General features: G+C 41.0%; 1 protein-coding gene across 4 annotated transcripts in view; it reads right to left on the minus strand.

Annotated features, from left to right (window-relative positions):
- LOC106009672 (uncharacterized) overlaps window positions 1-17,824 on the minus strand; it is a 61,987-nt gene that overhangs the window by 21,572 nt on the left and 22,591 nt on the right. For 2 of the 4 annotated variants that reach the window (XM_087206608.1, XM_087206602.1), the window contains 2 exons: window positions 16,271-16,376; window positions 10,957-11,128 (listed from right to left, as the gene is read on the minus strand). In XM_087206608.1, coding sequence (XP_087062734.1) covers window positions 10,957-11,128; window positions 16,271-16,376 — 278 coding nt within the window. The other 2 variants (XR_015449320.1, XR_001183701.3) reach the window with 2 other exon arrangements.

Consider the following 17,824-nt stretch of genomic DNA (forward strand, 5'->3'; position numbering starts at 1 on the left):
AGAGGACAAGTTCAGAAAATCACACTTTGATATGGAAAAAAATGTAACCCCTGTTACAAAGGCTCTGTCATCAGAAATGTTATTGTTGGTTGAATGGTAGCAACCATCTGGGTCTCTCTTAATGACTGGGGGCCCTTGTGTGGATGGTACAGATGCTTCTTTTGTTATTGGTGTGATCTTGTAAATAGTTAAAATATTTACCAAGGCACCTCTGAGCTGAAGCGATCCCATTTTATTATTTATACCTTTTCAGAGGGACAAAAATGGAGGTGTCTACTAAACGTGATGGATTAGGCTTATAAACACCCATTATGGCCGTCAAACCTCACATGTCAGCTCCTCCTTTGTGTCCGCGCATTTCTAAGCTAACCAGTGATCCATGCATAAGACAGAAGGTTAAGAATGTGTAGAGGAGGAGGCTGGACTCCAAGCAAGATGTATCTTCTGCTGATTGGAAATACAGCTGTAGAAAGCGAAGGGGGCGCTGGGCAAGGGGCAAGAAAAGGGTGTGTGTATGTGTGTGTAGGTGCATGTGAGTGTGTGTGTGTGTGCCCACATGTGTGCAGAAGGCAAATGCCTGGGGAGGTGCAGAAGTCACTGCAACCTGACACTCTGCATTGCAGTTCTCACACTCAGGAGGCTGAAAACCTGCCGAGGCCTCTACCTGCCAGCATCCCTCAGCTGGCTCCTTAACTGACTGCAGCTGGCTTTTGTTTTCCCAAGATAAAAATCAGGAAATGCAAAAATTGAACAGGATTTGAAAAGAAAAAGGATGGGCCCTGGCTAAGAGAGAAAAGGGTGAGCCAGCAGGTACCAAGACTTGTTGACAGAGAGAGATCTCATCTTCGTGGAATTAAGTTGAAAAATTTTTAAACCACTGCAGGGGAGGGGCAAGCCATGCAGCAGGTGATCTGGTCCCAGGCCTAGGAGTCACATCACAGCCACTCACTCCCGAAAGTCAGACCAGAAGTGCTGGAAAACACTAGATGGAAGAAAAAAAGGATATTTTTAAGTCCATCTACTTCATAATTTATAATAGGATGTACTGTCATTGCAATTAGTGAGAGGAAACAAAGCAACTTTTCATGCAGCTGAAGCAGGATAAATGTAAATTCCATTATTGTTGGTCCTTTACTGCTGGTGCACATGTGTTGAAAATTCTGTGGAAAAGTGGCTTCCATTAGATTTTTGTCTTTAAGTCTCAGCTCTTTTAATCTCTCAGTGTTTGTCACTGATTTCCTGCCATGCTAAAAACTTAAGCCTGCAACTTAGTCCATTGTTCTTTTAAAGGGAAACTATGGAATTAATAGGTAAAGGAGCTCATGCCTGCTTTAGAAAAGATTAGGCATCTAGCAGCTGAAATATCATCCAGTAACTCTAAGCATAGATTGGAATTTTAATTTTGGTGAAATATTTCCTAGCCGTCTCCTCTAGAGTTCTGAATAAGAAATTATGGCCTCATTTATTTAGTTAGTAGTTAGTTAGTTACTTATTTATAGAGGGTACTTGGTGGAGCACTTATCCCTATAACAAATAGAAAATTTATTTCTATGTATTTTTCTGTAGCTTTGCAAATAAAGGAGAAAAGAATATTTATAGAATGTTAAGAACCACAGAAACTATTTCTCCAGATTAATAGGCTGAAGCTGCACTGTTCTGAGAGCCCTTCCTTACACTCCCAGGCACCTTTAACCATCTCCAAGAGAGATGCCTGCCTCTGTCTCCCCTCAAGCTGGCATCTGCCTGCCATATTAGTATGCTGGAGCATCAGCTGATTTGCCTCCGTAAATACTAGGATCTGAATCACACCACTGTTGTGGCCTGAGACTTAATTTCTCTCATTACTCTTTCTGGAGAAAAAAAAGAAAAAGATACACACACACACACACACACACACACTTGCGTGTGTGCGCATTTTCTAAACAGCTTTTTTACTTAAGCCGCACTCAGTGATATTACAAGCCCAGTGGATGATGATTCAGCTCAGCTGGAAGCATCTTTGATAAAATGAGCGCTTTTAATAAATCTCTTATTAAGATAGTAATTTCACTTTTTATTTACAATGGTAAGTAATAGTAATAATTCTTAGCAGCCCACTCTCACAATCAAACACAAAAGCCTACCCAGGCTCACTGGACAGTTCCTTGGGCAAATTCTAAAAGACAAACATGCTAGCCTGCCCTGCATTTGCTCCCTCCCCCACATAATCGCTCCTATTCATGAATGAATTAGAACTTTCAGTAGGTTGGAAAAAGTTAAGTAAGCACAAAGGACTTGGAAAGCTTTCATGAATTGTGCCAAATAGTATCGTCATTTGACTAAACATTGTTTATATTTATACAAAAATGAAAGATATACACATTATACATCACATACCCATCACAGGTCAACACAGATCATATGTACAGAAGCTACTCATTGGATGGTCCCATGGTCTCATGGCGCCAGTTTCTCTCTCTCTCTCTCTCTCTCTCTCTCTCTCTCTCTCTCTCTCTCTCTCTCCACCGAAGTCTTTAAAAACTACAAAGCTTCCTGAAGTCTACTTCTGTTCTCTTAGATAAATACAGATACTTTGAGAATGACTCTTTTTTCCTACCTTTATAGGAAACAGGGAAGCCCTGAGATTCCCTCATGCCTCTTTCTCTCTCCATGTGCTCTGGAATATTCCATCTTTGTAATATTCCAGCTCCAGGAGCCTAGCTCGTCTCTGTCTACTTTAGGGATGCAAGGAAGCTGACCAATCATCATTGTCAGATTTAGCAAATAAGAATGAAGGATGCTAAGTTAGATTTTCATTTCAGATAATCAACAACTAATTTTTTACTATGAGTATTTCCCCATGCAAAATTTGGGTCATATTTATACTTCTCTAGCAACCAAAGCCCAAGAAAGCCTTAGTCTGGTGATTCCAAGAGAGTGACCAACACTAGGCATTTTATTTCTTCTTTTGTCATTTTAAATAATAAAGGGGGTATTGAGTGAAATCATAGAAGTCCAGGTTTCTCAATGTGACAAAGGAACTTTCTGAAGGAGGTGTGTCACAGAGGTCCAGGGAGGCAGATGCAGTCTATTACAGGTTGTCATAAGTCTAGCTTCACATGCTAACTCAGTATTCCTCAGCAACCCAGAGAGGTATAATTTTTATCACTCCCATTTTACAGATGAGGAAATTGAGTCAAAGCTTCCAGAGTCACATAGCTACAAAATAGAGATCTCAACCCTGACAGTTTGTCTCCAGATCTTAGACTTAAAATAAAAAGTAATACCAAGCTATTACTTAAACAGTTTAATTTTCTAAGGGGCCTAACCTGAGGATATATCCTGAAACTGAGGTGGCTGCTTCCTTATTTTTCACACCAGACCCAGAGCTTGGTTAGTGGCCCAGGCCGTGCTTGTTCTGCCCAATGAGGAAGCCAGTGTGGAAACATCATGAGGAATATGTGGGAGCCTGACAGGAAAAGTGACAATGGGGGTCCCCAGTGCACCCCACCAGAGACCTCCCCCAGCCCCACTCCCAACCCACAAGAGCAGAGAGCAATGAAAGATATTGAGGCTTTAGACCCAAATAAGGAACTCTGGCAAAAAAGAGAAAAGAAAAAACTTTTTCTAATTTAAAGACCACCCAGGTGTGTGCTGTTCTGTCCTTATTTTAGGGTCTTTGCCTTTTGCTTTCCAGCAAGAAAAGAAACAGATGTGATCCCCATTTATCCATAATGGAGACTGAAGGGGAGGGAGGTTCTGGGCAGTGGGGGGGGGGGGCATCAAGCTGTCTTTGGCCTCTAAAGTCTGTCTTGAAAGACAGGGACATTAACTTCCATAAGATTTAAGCCTGTGGCTGTCACCTGTCTGCTGGAAGTCCAGCACTTACTAGGCAACCAAGACATATACCTGTTCAATGGCAGGAAAATGACAGGATGCCACTGAATAGCTTGGTGGTGCCCAGGGAGCAAGTTTAGGGTTGGCCTGGTCTTGGAATTCTGGAACTCGACAGATGAGTTTCACTTGTTTGCCAGTGGATGGAGTGGGGGTGGGGTGCAGGCTTCCTCTCAGCCTCTCCCTGGACCTGGGACAGCTCAGATTATCCTGAACAATTATTCCCAAAGCAGGGGATGTGGGGGGAGTGCTGTTCACCGAATCCTCAACTTTTGTCTCCTCCAGCTCTGCAGACCGTGGTCCCTGCTTATTGAGCCCTCCCCTCCCCATCCTGGGCCTGGGAAGCTCTGTGGTTATGAGTCAATGATCAGACAGGGAAAGGGCACACTTACTCTCAGGGAGGAGGATTCAGCAGGGCTCTGGCTTTGATGCTGGTCCTCTTACATCCTGAATGCATGAAAGGCTATGGGAGGGAGAGGAAGAAATATAAAAGCAGCAAGGAAGAAAATGTTATTGCAAGGGGAAAAAAAGGTGAAGAAAGAGAGGGAAGTGATTAGAAATGCTTGGTTTGAAAAGTCCTAAGTATCATCATCACATATCTCCAGGAGAAAAAAGCGAGTTAGACACTGAGTTGAGATAAGGCATCTTCTTCTGTGACTCATCTTCCCAGAGAATAAGGGCAAGGAGGCAGCAGAATCTAGGAGGGGACTGACGTGCAAATAGCACTGCTCTGAAGCTGGGGTTAATTACAGGAAGGGCTTCCAGTGTAATTGCCAAAAAACAACACAGAGAGCCAATCCCGCATCACAGGATCGGAAGTTAGCTCTGCCATTGCAACGGGATCCCCAAATGCTATCCAGAGGCAGAGCACTGGGTGGCTCCCTAAGTGGGTCCTGCACAGGAACATCACAGCCCCTGGGTGGGCTGACCTGGAACCACATTCCCTCAGTCCAAGATGGCTCCCCTCAGTCCAGCTTCTGAAAACTCAATAGCAAATAATTCATAAATAAAATGTTGCTAGCCGTGCTGTTAGGAAATTAATGTTTGTCCCCAGGAAAGACAAGAAGTACCCCAAACTATCAACTAAGTTAAATTTGGCTAGGGAAAACCCAGATGGTTGTCTCTAAATGGTTTCCTCAAAGAGTGAATTTCACCAGAATGTACCAAAAGCAGTTTTGTCTTTGTATTGTGTGCCTTTTAAGAGAGTAAAACATGCATTATAACCATATGGGCAACTGCCACTCATGATAATTAGGCCCAGAGCCCCACCACATTCTGCAAGGTGGGGGAAGGGCCAGCAACTGGTGTGGGACACCTGAGTTAGAAGAGGGGGCTGGGAAGCATGTAGAAATGTCCATAAAGAAAGGCCTCTCTTGAAAAACACCCACCTCTCAGCGTCCTTAGTACTGATCACCTTAGGTGAACAGATAAAATCTCATAGGATCCAGAAAGTGCTCAGCCTCTGTTGCTCTTTCTCAGGGCTGGGGGTTTTCTTGGACTCTTCACAAGATTTTTTGACAGTTCTTCCAATGATGGTTGGTGGAGACAGACAGAGCAGATTTTTGAGTCCCAAGAACTTCAGCTAGAAACTGGTTATAGGGAAAGATGTAGAAAAACAACTAGGGTGCTACATCAGCCATCCCCCCAACTTTGATAATCCACGTGATGTCTCAGCATGCCTCAGCCCTAGCACTTGGTTCTCTGGAACATGGGTGCTCCTCAAACAGGTAATCTGACCCTGAGGGCAGGGACCCTAATTCACAGTCGTTTTGCACCTCAAATAATACCTTTGTCATAGTAAAAACTTTATCAATAAATATTTTGAACAGGTTCACTCATGCATGTTTGGCCAACCTTTGTGACTCTTTTTTCATTTGCTAATAACAAAAGATTTGTGAGTGGATATTGGGGAGTACTTTTTCTTTCAATCCTACAGATTTGCTTCAGAAAAGATCAAATAAGAATAAATAACTGTAATAGCTAATATTTATCGTGCCCCAACACATCACATATTTATCCTAATTATGTCTCAGAACATCCCTGTATAGGCCTGAGGGTATACCCCTATACTACAGTGGTAAAGTGCTTGCTGAGCATGTGCAATGCCCAGGGTTCAAGCCCGAGTAACAAACACACACACAAACACACACACACACACACACACACACACCCTGTATAGAAGCATCTAGCACTATAATCCTCACTTCACAGATGAGGAAACAAAAGCTCAGAAAAACTAGGGAATGAGCTATTAAGCAGAAAGACTGGGGCAGCAGGCCTAGCCCATTTGACAGAGCCCTGTGTTTTTAAGTATATTCCTTGAATGCATGGAAAATGTTCCTGTGACCCTGCTACTGGCTTTCTGAAGGTCTTTGGCAGAGTTAATTTCCCTATCTGGTCCTGACCTAGGGGACATCCCTGTTTTCTTCCAGGGCAAGTATTTTTCAGGTCAAATGGCTCCTCACACAACCTTTCAATGAAAGCCACCCTGCCCAATAAGGCAGGTCTCCATTTTAGGCTATACTTTTCATGTAAGTTATGTACTTCTCATGTATTATTAGATTTTGGCTCTCTAGACTACAAGCCCTTTCAGAGTAAGAATCATGTCTCTTTTGTCCTTCACTATCCTCCATTCCAACCAGGGTACCCTAAGACTAGTGTCTGACACAAAATAAGTGCTCAAAATATATTGATTGAAGCTGGGTGTAGTGGTGCAAACCTGTAATCTTAGCACTCTGAGTGGCTGAACCCAACATGGGTAACATAGTGAATTAGCAAAACTCTGTCTCAAAAAAAAGGTTTGGGTATATAGTTCAATGTGAAGGCCCTAGGTCAATCCTCAGGTCTGAATAAAAATGCTATTTGCCTTTTCTAGAGGCCCAAATGGCTGTGAAAAGTGGAGATAAGGAGAGTCAGTTTTCAGCCTCAGCCAAGATTCAGAACACTGACCCTTGAATGCGCCACTCTAAGAATGCCTGCTACCTTGATAGAGGATTTCGACAGTTAAAACCAAGGCAAAACCAAAAACACCATGGACATCTGTTCCTTAGGTAAGGGATGAGCAAGATCTATCTGTCCTGTGGCTATTCCCCAAGGACAGTGGCAGGGATTGTCATCAGAGCGTCTCCTTTCTCACAAGGCTCAGTTGGTTGCAGGTGGAACTTGGGAGTGTCTGGGATCAAAATGCTGCAGGCTTTGGTAATTGAGCAAGCCAGGCCTATCTGACTGTTTGGGATGTACACAGTCCTCAGGAACAGATCATAGCAACCAAGTACGCCCTGAGGAGGGGGTGCCTTTCTGATTATACACAAGGGCCAATAATAAAAACACAATGCCCAGGCTTCCCTCCCAGCTGGTCGTGCACGCCCCATTCAGTTGGCTGGGACGGCTGTCTCCCTTTCAAGTGGGTTCTCTCTTCCCCCTCCAACACCTCCTCCTCCCTGGTCCTTTAGTCACATACCAGACACGTCTCACAGAACAGACCTGAAACTCCAGGTGGCAGAATCCCAGTTTCATATAAATTAGCCTGGGTAACACTGTGCAGACACATTTTTTTGTCTAAAACATGCAAAAATAGAACTTTCTCAGGGGCATAAATCTGGCCCAAATCTAAATCTGAATGTGCAATTGACTAGCATAGCTTATAATGCAAACATGGAATTATCTAGAAGTCTTCCATTTCCAAACAGCACTGCCCATTTTTTATCCAATTTGAAAGAAATGATTTATTTGCCATCTGAAAAAAAAAAACAAACCAAAAGTCAAGGCATGGCAAAGGAACCAGATGCAAGGCCTGATTCACCAGAGCAATGTGTCATGCCCCAAGCAGACAGACATGTGCATTACCCGGCACCACATGAAGCAGCACATCCCAAGGAGAAGCCCACCACCATGTGCCAAGGGCACAGATGCTTGAACATTTAGCTTCTTTATGGTAGATGTCTGTTCTGCTTTCCAAAGTAGAAAGTAAAAGCAACAAAAGAGGAAAAGAAAGTTGAGGGCATTGAAAAAGATAAGAAACAAAAGCTAGCTTTACAGCATAGTCAACAAAAAATCTAATGCCCCTCATGTATTATAATAAAAGCATTGGTTTGCTGAAATCAATGGAATAGTTTCTTCCATACTTAGTTTCTCCATTTATCTCAATCCCCTTATTTTCAAAGTCATCGAGTGAACATGATGTCCTTGAAGTTTTGCTTGTAGGCTGAGAGAACTGTCCCAGACATCACAATTTTTACATGGAAACTTGAAAAATGTGAGAACCTACATGTAGGAATGGTCACCATTAACCAGTACCTATTGTACCATTTCATGGGATGGCCTTGGAGAGCTTAAAGACAGAAAATTTATATACAATATGTTTTCAGATAAGTGGTTTAAATTCTCATGGCAGTTTGCCATCAAACTAGTTTTATTCAATTCACAGTGACTTCAAAGAGTACAGAACAACCACCCGAGGGCTGCATTTCTCAAAATATATGTCAGCAATAGAAAGGAGAAAATATGTTTCCTTAGGTAGGTATAAAAGAAAATGACACTAGGTACCTCAACCCCTGTGTTTTCCAGGTTTGATTCACTGATAAGTTATTTTTTTAATGTGGCATGTTCCTAATTCTTATTCAGTGATGGTATAAAATTGGACATTTTGGTGTAAAAAGAAAATACAAGGGGAAAAAGATTAGAAAGAAAAGGAAATGAGAACTGATGAGTGACCAGAGTAGGTTAGAGGTATCAGAGGATTTGAAAGTGGTCAGAAATCTTCTTTTATATTCTTACAGAGCTGAAGTTGAAAGATAGTCATTTTTCATGTAGTAAAACAACAGAAAGTCAGCTTGAACCCAGTATTGGAACTACACCCAGAAGGGGCTGAGATGACAATGAGAATAGAATCTACTTAAATCACTACAACAATGTCTTTTTGAAGTTTCAGCTCCCTTCTTGCTCCTTCCAGTCAATTCCCATCAGAGCGCCATATTTTCTTGATAGGCTTATTGGATCAACCATATCGCTCACCCTCAGTGCTCTGCACAGGACCAGCAGGATCTCACAATAGTCTACAAAGCAGAGTCTATAGTCCAGATGTAGGAGGCAGCTCACGTCCATTCTCTCCTTGCATGCCCACTGATTCTTCTGGTTTTGGACTAAAACCTATCTGGATCATGGAGCTGTTCATGGAGCTCTTCTTTGACCTCATAAATGACCAGTAAATGACCATCCCCAGGTCTCATCTACATAATAGCCTTGATTTTTATTTCTTTTAATCGATTACCATCCCTTTTGAAAATCAAAAGATCTACTAAGCCTGAACTCACTTCCTGCAGAGGTTTGACTATAGGAAGCAGTGAAGATGATAATCTTGCCATACCTTTCAGGGAAAATTCTTCAAAGTAGCAACTTTCTAATAGTGTTTTTTAAAAATAAAATACGCTAGTATGACTGTGATTTAAATAATGCAAGGGACAAGACAAAAGATTCTAAAAGTATTGAGTCAAACATTGATGGAACTTTGTTTTGATTGAGGCTAATGTAGAGGCACAGGGATTTTCTTCCTGGCAGCAGTAGCTTTCCTCACAGAGAGGCCCATAGCTTCACACCTTTATCTTATGCTCCACTCCAAAATGTGCACCAGAAGGACTAGCTCAGACTTGTCCTGGTCACTGCTGAATCCTTCCTGCAAATACTCTGAGAAGACATGTTCTCTCCAAGCTAAAGTGTCACTTTGAAAATCACTCTTGAAGCTAGTGATGCTGAGTAAGACAAAGGACAGCTTTCTCATCAACCCTCAGATCTTGGGCATGTCCATGAACCTCTCCTTATTTTATAAAAAGGAATAATGAAGATAATGGTGACAATAATATTAATGACCCTTCTGTCATTCTCTGAGCATGAAATGGGAATGTGGAAATGGAAGTACTATGCCACAAGGAAAATATCCTGAAATTCCACATCTACAATAAGGAGACATTCTAAGCCAAGTTCCACCTAACTTGAGAACTCATATTGTTGGCCAATATGCTATACCTCTCTGAGGCTGCCACTGCTCTCAAATAGGGCTCTCAAAATTTGAAAGAGTACAGTTGTGCTGAGTGAACAAGGATCTGCCCATTTGAGTCTGGAGAACCTTTCAAATAGGTCAGCTAGTTACAAACTTTTTTTCAAATGTTTGGAGGAAAAACAAGGCATTATTTTACACTATTACACATTTGTAAATATTCTTAGGATCACAGGTAATGACATCTTGTAAAGCTGTTCTTCTGTTTCTAGCTTCTGTTTTGTTTCACATGACCTCAGAGTCTCATATTATTTCTTTCTACCAAGTAGAATTTTCATAAATGCTATTTTATGATACCCTGTTCCAAAGGATTTTGTGAATAATTTTATGCTAGATGAAGGGAGAATCTTTCCAATTATTATAACAACTTGCTAATTATTAAAAATCATTTAATTCAGAATTTGTGATATTTTTGCAGAATCTGGTCAAGAACTTTTCTGAAAATTTTTTTTAAATCTAGTAGCCGTATCACTAATGTAAATAAGTTTACAAGAGCGGCATGCAAGTCCCTGAAGAGACCAAACTATTTTCAAGCAATTTAGAGACACCCTGTCATTAGGTTGGTGTGCTAATTACAAATCATTCTAATTGATTCAATAGTCTCCCAAAAGACTTCCATAATGTACTAGGCAAACACTTTATTAGCCAAACTGAGTTACTGTAAGTTCTTAAAAGAAAAAAAGAGAAAGTTTTCTTGAAAACAATATCAAGTCAGAATGTTCAGTATTACAGAAGGGCCTTTTCCCTGAATTTTTTCTCAGTCAGTGTTTGTTTCACTGTTTTGGTTTCTTGCTTTTATTTAATGAATGCTAATGGGAGACAGAAAAGAGAAAATGGACTTGGTTTTTTTCCTCACATCCATCTTGTCTCCTTTTGTAGAAGACATCTGTTGTTCTTTCTTGACCAGGATCAATTTCTCCTTTTTTCTTTTAACAATCCTGATATTCTTTTCCCCTTTTGGGACTCACCATATCTCCACTATCACTATAGCTCCTCTCCCTGTCCAGGTAGGTTAGGTAGATGGGCCTCACCTTCCTGATCCAGGATGACCAATCAACATGCTCTGTATGTTCTTAATGATGGAGTCAGTGATAGACACGTGTCCCAGGGCAGGCAAATGAAAAACATCCTGGTTTTCCGAGAATTGCCAAATTGGTAGGATGTAGGTCAAAAGCCCTGAGCCACCACATGGGAGGCCTTCCCCTGGAAGTAAAGTCAATACAGAAGTTGAGACAGAAAAAGTAAAGAGATTCTTGATAATATCATTCAAATTACATTCTGAATTAGTTTGTACCTGGTCATTAACTTCTATGAATCAATATATTCCTTATTTTATTTTATTTTTCTTAACTTTCTTTAGATTGCATTATTATTCACTTGAAAGAATTTACACGAATTTTATTCACTTTAAGGAATCCCTTAAAATAAAAAAATAGTGTATCATGTGTATAATTTTATTTCTTTGTATAAGACTAACTTCTTTCTCTGAGTTCATTCAAATGAAAAGGTCGATATTTTATTTAAACACAACTAAAGATTATACACCTGACTTTTTTATCTAAAACTTATTTAGTAAAATAGTGTTTCACGTTTCTGTTTTGTACATCATTTTAATGTTGAGCTTCCATTTACTACTTCCTAAATCTCTAGGAGCTGGTTTGCAGTCCAGAAGTAATTTCTTGATCTTTATACCATAGGCTTCTCAATGAATGGGAAATTTTGAAAACTAAACCTATGAACTTCTGCAACAAACCATCCCAAATCCAAGGAGACATAGAACCTGTTTCCTGCCTGATGTGGAAAAGAATTATTCAATAACACAAGGAAGGAATAAGTAAAATACATAATTCGGTGCAAAGAAATGCCCCCTGCAAGTGTTTAGAAAGCTAGCTTTTGCACAGCAGTGAATGGCTTGAAAGTACAAAGTAGGCTCCAGATTAAAAAAAAAAAAAAAAAAAGATAATTCCTTCAGGAAAAAACAAGACATCAGAATGCTATTCTATTCTTGGGTCTATGATCATTTTCCATTTCTGGATCTCAGTCTGGCTATCTGTAAGTGGCCATGCAGATCCACTTCTCCAAATGCATAGCAAATCTAGGAGTACTCCTTCTCAACCTGTATACCTACAACAGTTATGTAAAAATTGAATCCAGTATCCAAATCAATCCAGTCTTCTAGAGAGATTCCTGGGGAGCTACAATTTTTAAAGCTTTCCAGGTAACTCTTGAGAACAAACAAGGTCAGAAAGCAGAGCTTAAAAGGAAGGAAGCATTAATGTTTTTATTCAAGCAGTAGCTGGAGAAAGGGCCTGATTCACCAATGAGGATTTCTATAAAGATTAACATCTTTGGGCCATCCTCTGCGGCCTACCAGGATGTAGCCCTAGAAACATGCCTTCTCAACAAGTGTCTCTGGTGGCTCAAATCTTGAGCCAGAACAAAAGATGACCCTCAGGACACCCCTGTTCCTATGGATCAGCCTGGCCTTGGGGTTCTGTGAACCTCAGGGCTCACAGAGTGAAGATCTCCAGTCTGCCTCCAGAAGTCTGTTGCAGAGACCACCAACAGGGTCAGACGGATCAGCTTGGTCCTCCTCAAGGATAAAGAATGAGACCCTCTGGTTTCCACAAAAGGAAAATATCAGAGGATTTTGTTGTTGTTGCTATTGGTAAAGCATGGGAACGTGTGTTTTATTGTCCTGAGCCTCAGAGGAAGCTATTGACCTTTAGTATCTGTCCAAGATGTCAAATATGCTCCCATTGAGAAACATGGTCCAAGGGTGGGATCAGGGTTCTCTATCTAGAAACAAAAACCTCAGAAGACAGTTGTGGCACCCTCAAATAAAAGAGAAACTTTGCCATCTGTGTCAGATACAGTAAGATGAAATGTGGACCCGGATACACATCAAAAAGCTGAAAGATGGGCCTACAGGAGAGTTTAAGGGCACTGTTATTTCTGCTTCATTTATGTCCCTAAGTTGTCTAGCATTAACCCCAATATCAAGTGATTGTCATAAAAACATTCTACCTTCATATGCTCTAGTCCAAAGGTTGCAGATCGGGGTCTTATCAAATCCACAAGGTCTTTCAGACTAAACACATACAGAGAATTCTAAAAAATTCAGTAACCTCCAGCTCTTGGAATTATTGGGATTTCATATTGGAATCCATACATTGAACCTCTGGAAATCATTCCCAGTTAGCAGCCAGAAGGCTGTGTTTCTAAGGAGCGGTCTTAGCTGGGCTAAGCAGCCACTGCAGCTTGACATGGGTCCTTCCATCTCTTGTTCCCATTTGTTTTCTTGACACCCACTTCAAGCCCTTCTATAACCAGCATGATGACTGCAGACATTTGCATCTGAGACTCATCTATTCATCTCTTTTTTTCTTCAGAATATTTTTTTCTGAAATTCTTCCATGGATCCAATTCAAAAATCCATCCAAGTAGGCAAGATGGGACCCATTGCACAGATGAGAAAACCAAGTCCCAAGAAAAGGACAGGATTTGCTTGACCTGGACCAAAGAGGAACTTTTTTCTCTCACAGTAACTTCAGTAAATCAGATTGCTACCCCTTCCCTCCACCAGCCACCCCTTCCTGAACTATTTCTTCTAAGTGAGCTTATTCCCCAGCTCAGTTCAGGTGTTCCTGGCTTTGTGTAGCTATAAAAGAATTGGATTTAGCTCTGTTTGGCTTCCCTGTTCTCTTCCTGACAGTGCTATTTAATGGACAAACAGTTTGTTTTATTTATCTGACAGGGTTTCTTCACATTGTTTCGGGTTATCAGCCCTCCCCTGCAGATCATATTACAGCTTGTGCTGGGTTCAACCTTTAGCAGAGTTCTCTCTAAATCAGATCCTTATCATTACTGTGGTGATAAATAGAGAGGCCAGGAAGCCCAGGCCAGGTTATTTATTTAGTACTCTGTGGATCATGTTTTATACAGCCAGGGCTTCGTGTCAGGCCTTTACGGGTCCAGCTTAGGTTGCATTCAGGAACTAAAACCCAAAGCTCCTTAAATAATGTTAACTTAATAGCTGACATTTTTATGAAATAAGTCTGTGTGGAGGGGGCAGAAAAGGGAATGATGCAGATAGAGAGCTGGAGGTGGGTTTCTGTGTGTGTGTGTGTGTGTGTCTGTGTGTTTGTGCGCGCAAGCGAAGGTGGTGGAGGGAGTAGAGGAGAAAGAGGCTTTGATTTTTAGGTTTATTCCAAACCAGTAGAATTTTGATTTTAGACAAAGTCTCTCTTAGAGGTCCATGGTTTTTAGAAGAATTGTTGGGGGGGAGTACAATACTTCTTGGCCAGATTCAGGATGGAGTCTTGGGGTGGGGGTGTTGTGTAGTCAGCGGAAGAAGGAGGCATTCTCTTTTCTCTGAAGCATCCTGGACAGAACCATCTGGCTGGGAGTGGGGCACGAGAACCATCTGGCCCGAGTCTCGTTTTCATCCTGTTCCTCAAATACAAACTTTTGACATTACCCATGAATGAAGTCACACACATACAGTCATTGTAGTGTGTGAACTGGTGCGTGTGTGCGTGTGCATTAAATGTGCTGTTTTGCCAAAAGCCAACATTTAACAGATGCAACTTTGAGGGATGTAATTGTCTTTTGGCACTTCTTCTTTTCTGCGTATATTCAAAGCACAGAAAAATAAAAGATAGCAGAAAGCGGGGAGATAGATCTTTCTCAAAAGGGAAAGGAATCAAGAGAGGGAGGAGGAAGGGAAGGGAAAGGGGATGAAAAAGAGAATTAAGATGTGTAGTGTACATGTACCAACTCCCCACAAGGAATGTAAACATTATATACTGAAAACATGTACACATACAAATTTTAAAATAGAAGAAGCATAAGTTGCTTTCAACCTTCAAAGTCCTATGGGGGAGGAAACATGCCCCTCACAAAGCTTCTGGCCTTTCTTCCCTGGGTTCCCCGGACCCTGTTGGGACCTCTCCAGCTTGCATTGGAGAGAAAAGGTAGAGTCCTGTTTAAACAGTGCCCAAACTGAACTGCACCTTCCAATGCAGGCAGAAAGAATAGTCTTTTGACAGTGCTCCACAATTGGAATGCAAATTCTCTCCCATCTCCTAGATACCTGGGCCTGCCCCCATTTCTCTTTACTGTAATCTGCTTAGCTCGTGCATAGAATGACAAAAACAAAGAGTCTTTTTGTAAAAGAAAAAGAAGAGGAAAGAAAGTAGACTCTATGCCCTCTTCCTCAGTCCTGGCCAAGTTCTTGCTCCAGGGCTTCATGAGTCATGCAGTCTATCTTTCTGATTTGTTTGTTATTAACCACCGAATTGATAATACTATTCCTAGAGTTCGGCCTTTAACCAAGGAGCTGGGGCACACTTGGCAATGCTTCCCAGGCCTGAGATCTGAGAAAAGGCATGGGGACTAGCACATCCTGATTACTCTTTCAAAGATATGCCTCCCATCCTTGACTAGCATGCTGGACAACTGAAAAAGCAAGATCTTCTTTCTGGCAGGGATAGCACAAACTTCCTCTCTGAACTGTGAATCATGGCTGTGAGTAGGCAGGTATAGGACAAGACTACCTGAACGGAAGGTAGCCCCTGGTAGAACCAGGTTGGCATAACCATTTTAGAGGTTTGGAGGGTTTGGGGAAACTTGGAGGTGTCATTCAGTGCCTTGAGGACACAGGGCAGACAAAAAGATAAGGTTGGATATATGTGAAGGTGTGTACCTGTCCCAGAACTTCAGAAAATACTGCAGTTACAGGAAAGACACCTTTTGTGGGGGAAAGGAAGTTGGCACTATGGTGGAGGAAGGAAGCCATATTTGGAGTCACATGAAGATAATTAGGAAGAAAGAGCACTGTGGTATCACTTGGCATCATAAATTTCTTTAAATGATGGTGGTTGTGGGTATTGAAAAGAATTAAGTCATTGTCAAGAAATGGTTTCTCCAATCCCCATTCATCTTATTTGATAACTATTATATAAGAACTTACTTTGTTGCTGAGTACTAGTCTGAGTATTTTGTAAGTATGAACTCACATAGGCCTCATTACAGCCCTCTGAGCTAAGGACTTAGATGTCATCACCACTTTACAAATCTAGAAAGTGTAGTTAAATAACTAACCTGAAGTCACTTAACTTGATGTGGGATTCAAACCCAGGGAGCCTGGCTCAAATCCATGGTCTCTCAGAGACTCCAGCTGCGGATCGCAGATATAAAGTGCTTGGGATACATTGCCTTCAAGCTGGGGTTGGGCAGTTTGTCGTTGCTTTCTTTGGTTTGGCCTTGTCACTAATGCCTTAAATCTTTACTCGCCTGGCAGGATTGTTAGCCTTGTGCTGTCTTCTATTCTCGTCTGCTCACCTGGTGCCTGTGTTTGATGTAGGCAGGGGTATTCCTCGCATTCAGTTTTAGTGGTCGCTCTTGCATCTTCCTTAATCCATTGCCATCTTTGGCCTCCATCACCTGCCTGCAGATAACAACACAGCCACTGTTTGATGAGCAACAATAGATACCCAGTGAATGTGTGTTGAAGGAATGCCTGAGTGAATAAATGACTAGCAAACTAAGCATCTGACAAGTGCCAAGACCCCACACCTGCTCTCCTGTGGCTTGCTCCCTCTTGAGACAATTATCCAAACACATTAATTCCTGAAAGATTCAGCAGCCAGGAGTTCATTACTTAGAGTAGAAAACATAAGAGGTTAAAAGTAGCTCTTTCTTTGAGTCTCCAAATGTGGTCTCAGTGCAGAGTACAAACTCATTCCAGCTGGAAAGATTCCATCTTTAACATGCAAAAAGCAATCCACAAACCCTTGAAAAAATGCTGGCAAAGTGAAGTTAGAAAAAAAATGAATAAAATTTAGAAATCCTCTTATAAGCACATAAAAGTGGTATCTATCAGTAGACAAAGACTAGAAAGAAATATGAAAAAAGTGAGAATGGGTTATTACTTAGGGAATTAGAATGTGGACTTTTAAAATTTTTTACTAATAATTATATGTGTATGCAAGTCTGGATGCACATTTATGCTTTTTTACATAAGGAAAATAGCAGACTATGGAAACAAACATTGTAGCATCATCCAAGGGAACCTTGTCCTAAGCTACCAATTCTAATCTGTTCTTCAAAAGCAGGTCAATCTCTGATTAAATTGTCCAGGATATTGCCCCATTGCCCAGGAAATTGCAAGAGTAGACAACACCAATTGATATGGCTTCTATAATTGGGTAAGCATTGTGCTTTGGGTTCAAGGTTAGTATCCTGTTTTGGCATATGGAAGGTATTTGGCATTTGAAGAGCAGCTGAGTCAACATTGCATCTGGCTGTTGTAAACGTATTAAAATAGTTTCAATAAACAAAATATAAACCAGTTAAAAACAAAAACAATCTTATACCAGTCAATTTAGTGACATAAATCATATTCACATTGAAGGAATATTTAATGAGCACATTCTATATGCATTGGTTGATATTATTTATTTTGCTTTGTATATGTCCAACATTGCTCAACAATAGCACTCACCAATATTTTATAGATGAATGTTTCTAACTTGATATTTAATTATGTTTGAACATAATTAGTTCACATGTTTTTACCTAAGTAGTAAAAATATGGACTTTAATTCTACAAAAGGAGAAATAGCTTATCCAGAGAAAGATTGTGAGATAAGGATAAGATATGAGATTTTGATTTGAGAAGTACTCTCCAGAAATAACAGTAGAAAAGAAGGTAATGAAAGAAATAAAGACACCAACCCTTGGGCATGCGTGAGTAGGCTTCTACTATGGACAACAGCAGGATTCAATGCCTACATGGAAAACCATGTTCAGAGTTGGCCCATCTAACCTATTCATCACTGGCTGAAGGCTAATCCTAGAAATGCTAAATGCTTAGCACTTCCACTGCTCTTGACT

The sequence above is a fragment of the Heterocephalus glaber genome, unplaced genomic scaffold, assembly GCF_053883595.1.
Source record: "Heterocephalus glaber isolate CG9 unplaced genomic scaffold, H.glaber_assembly_v1.0 deba00000071, whole genome shotgun sequence".
Lineage (NCBI taxonomy): Eukaryota > Metazoa > Chordata > Mammalia > Rodentia > Bathyergidae > Heterocephalus > Heterocephalus glaber.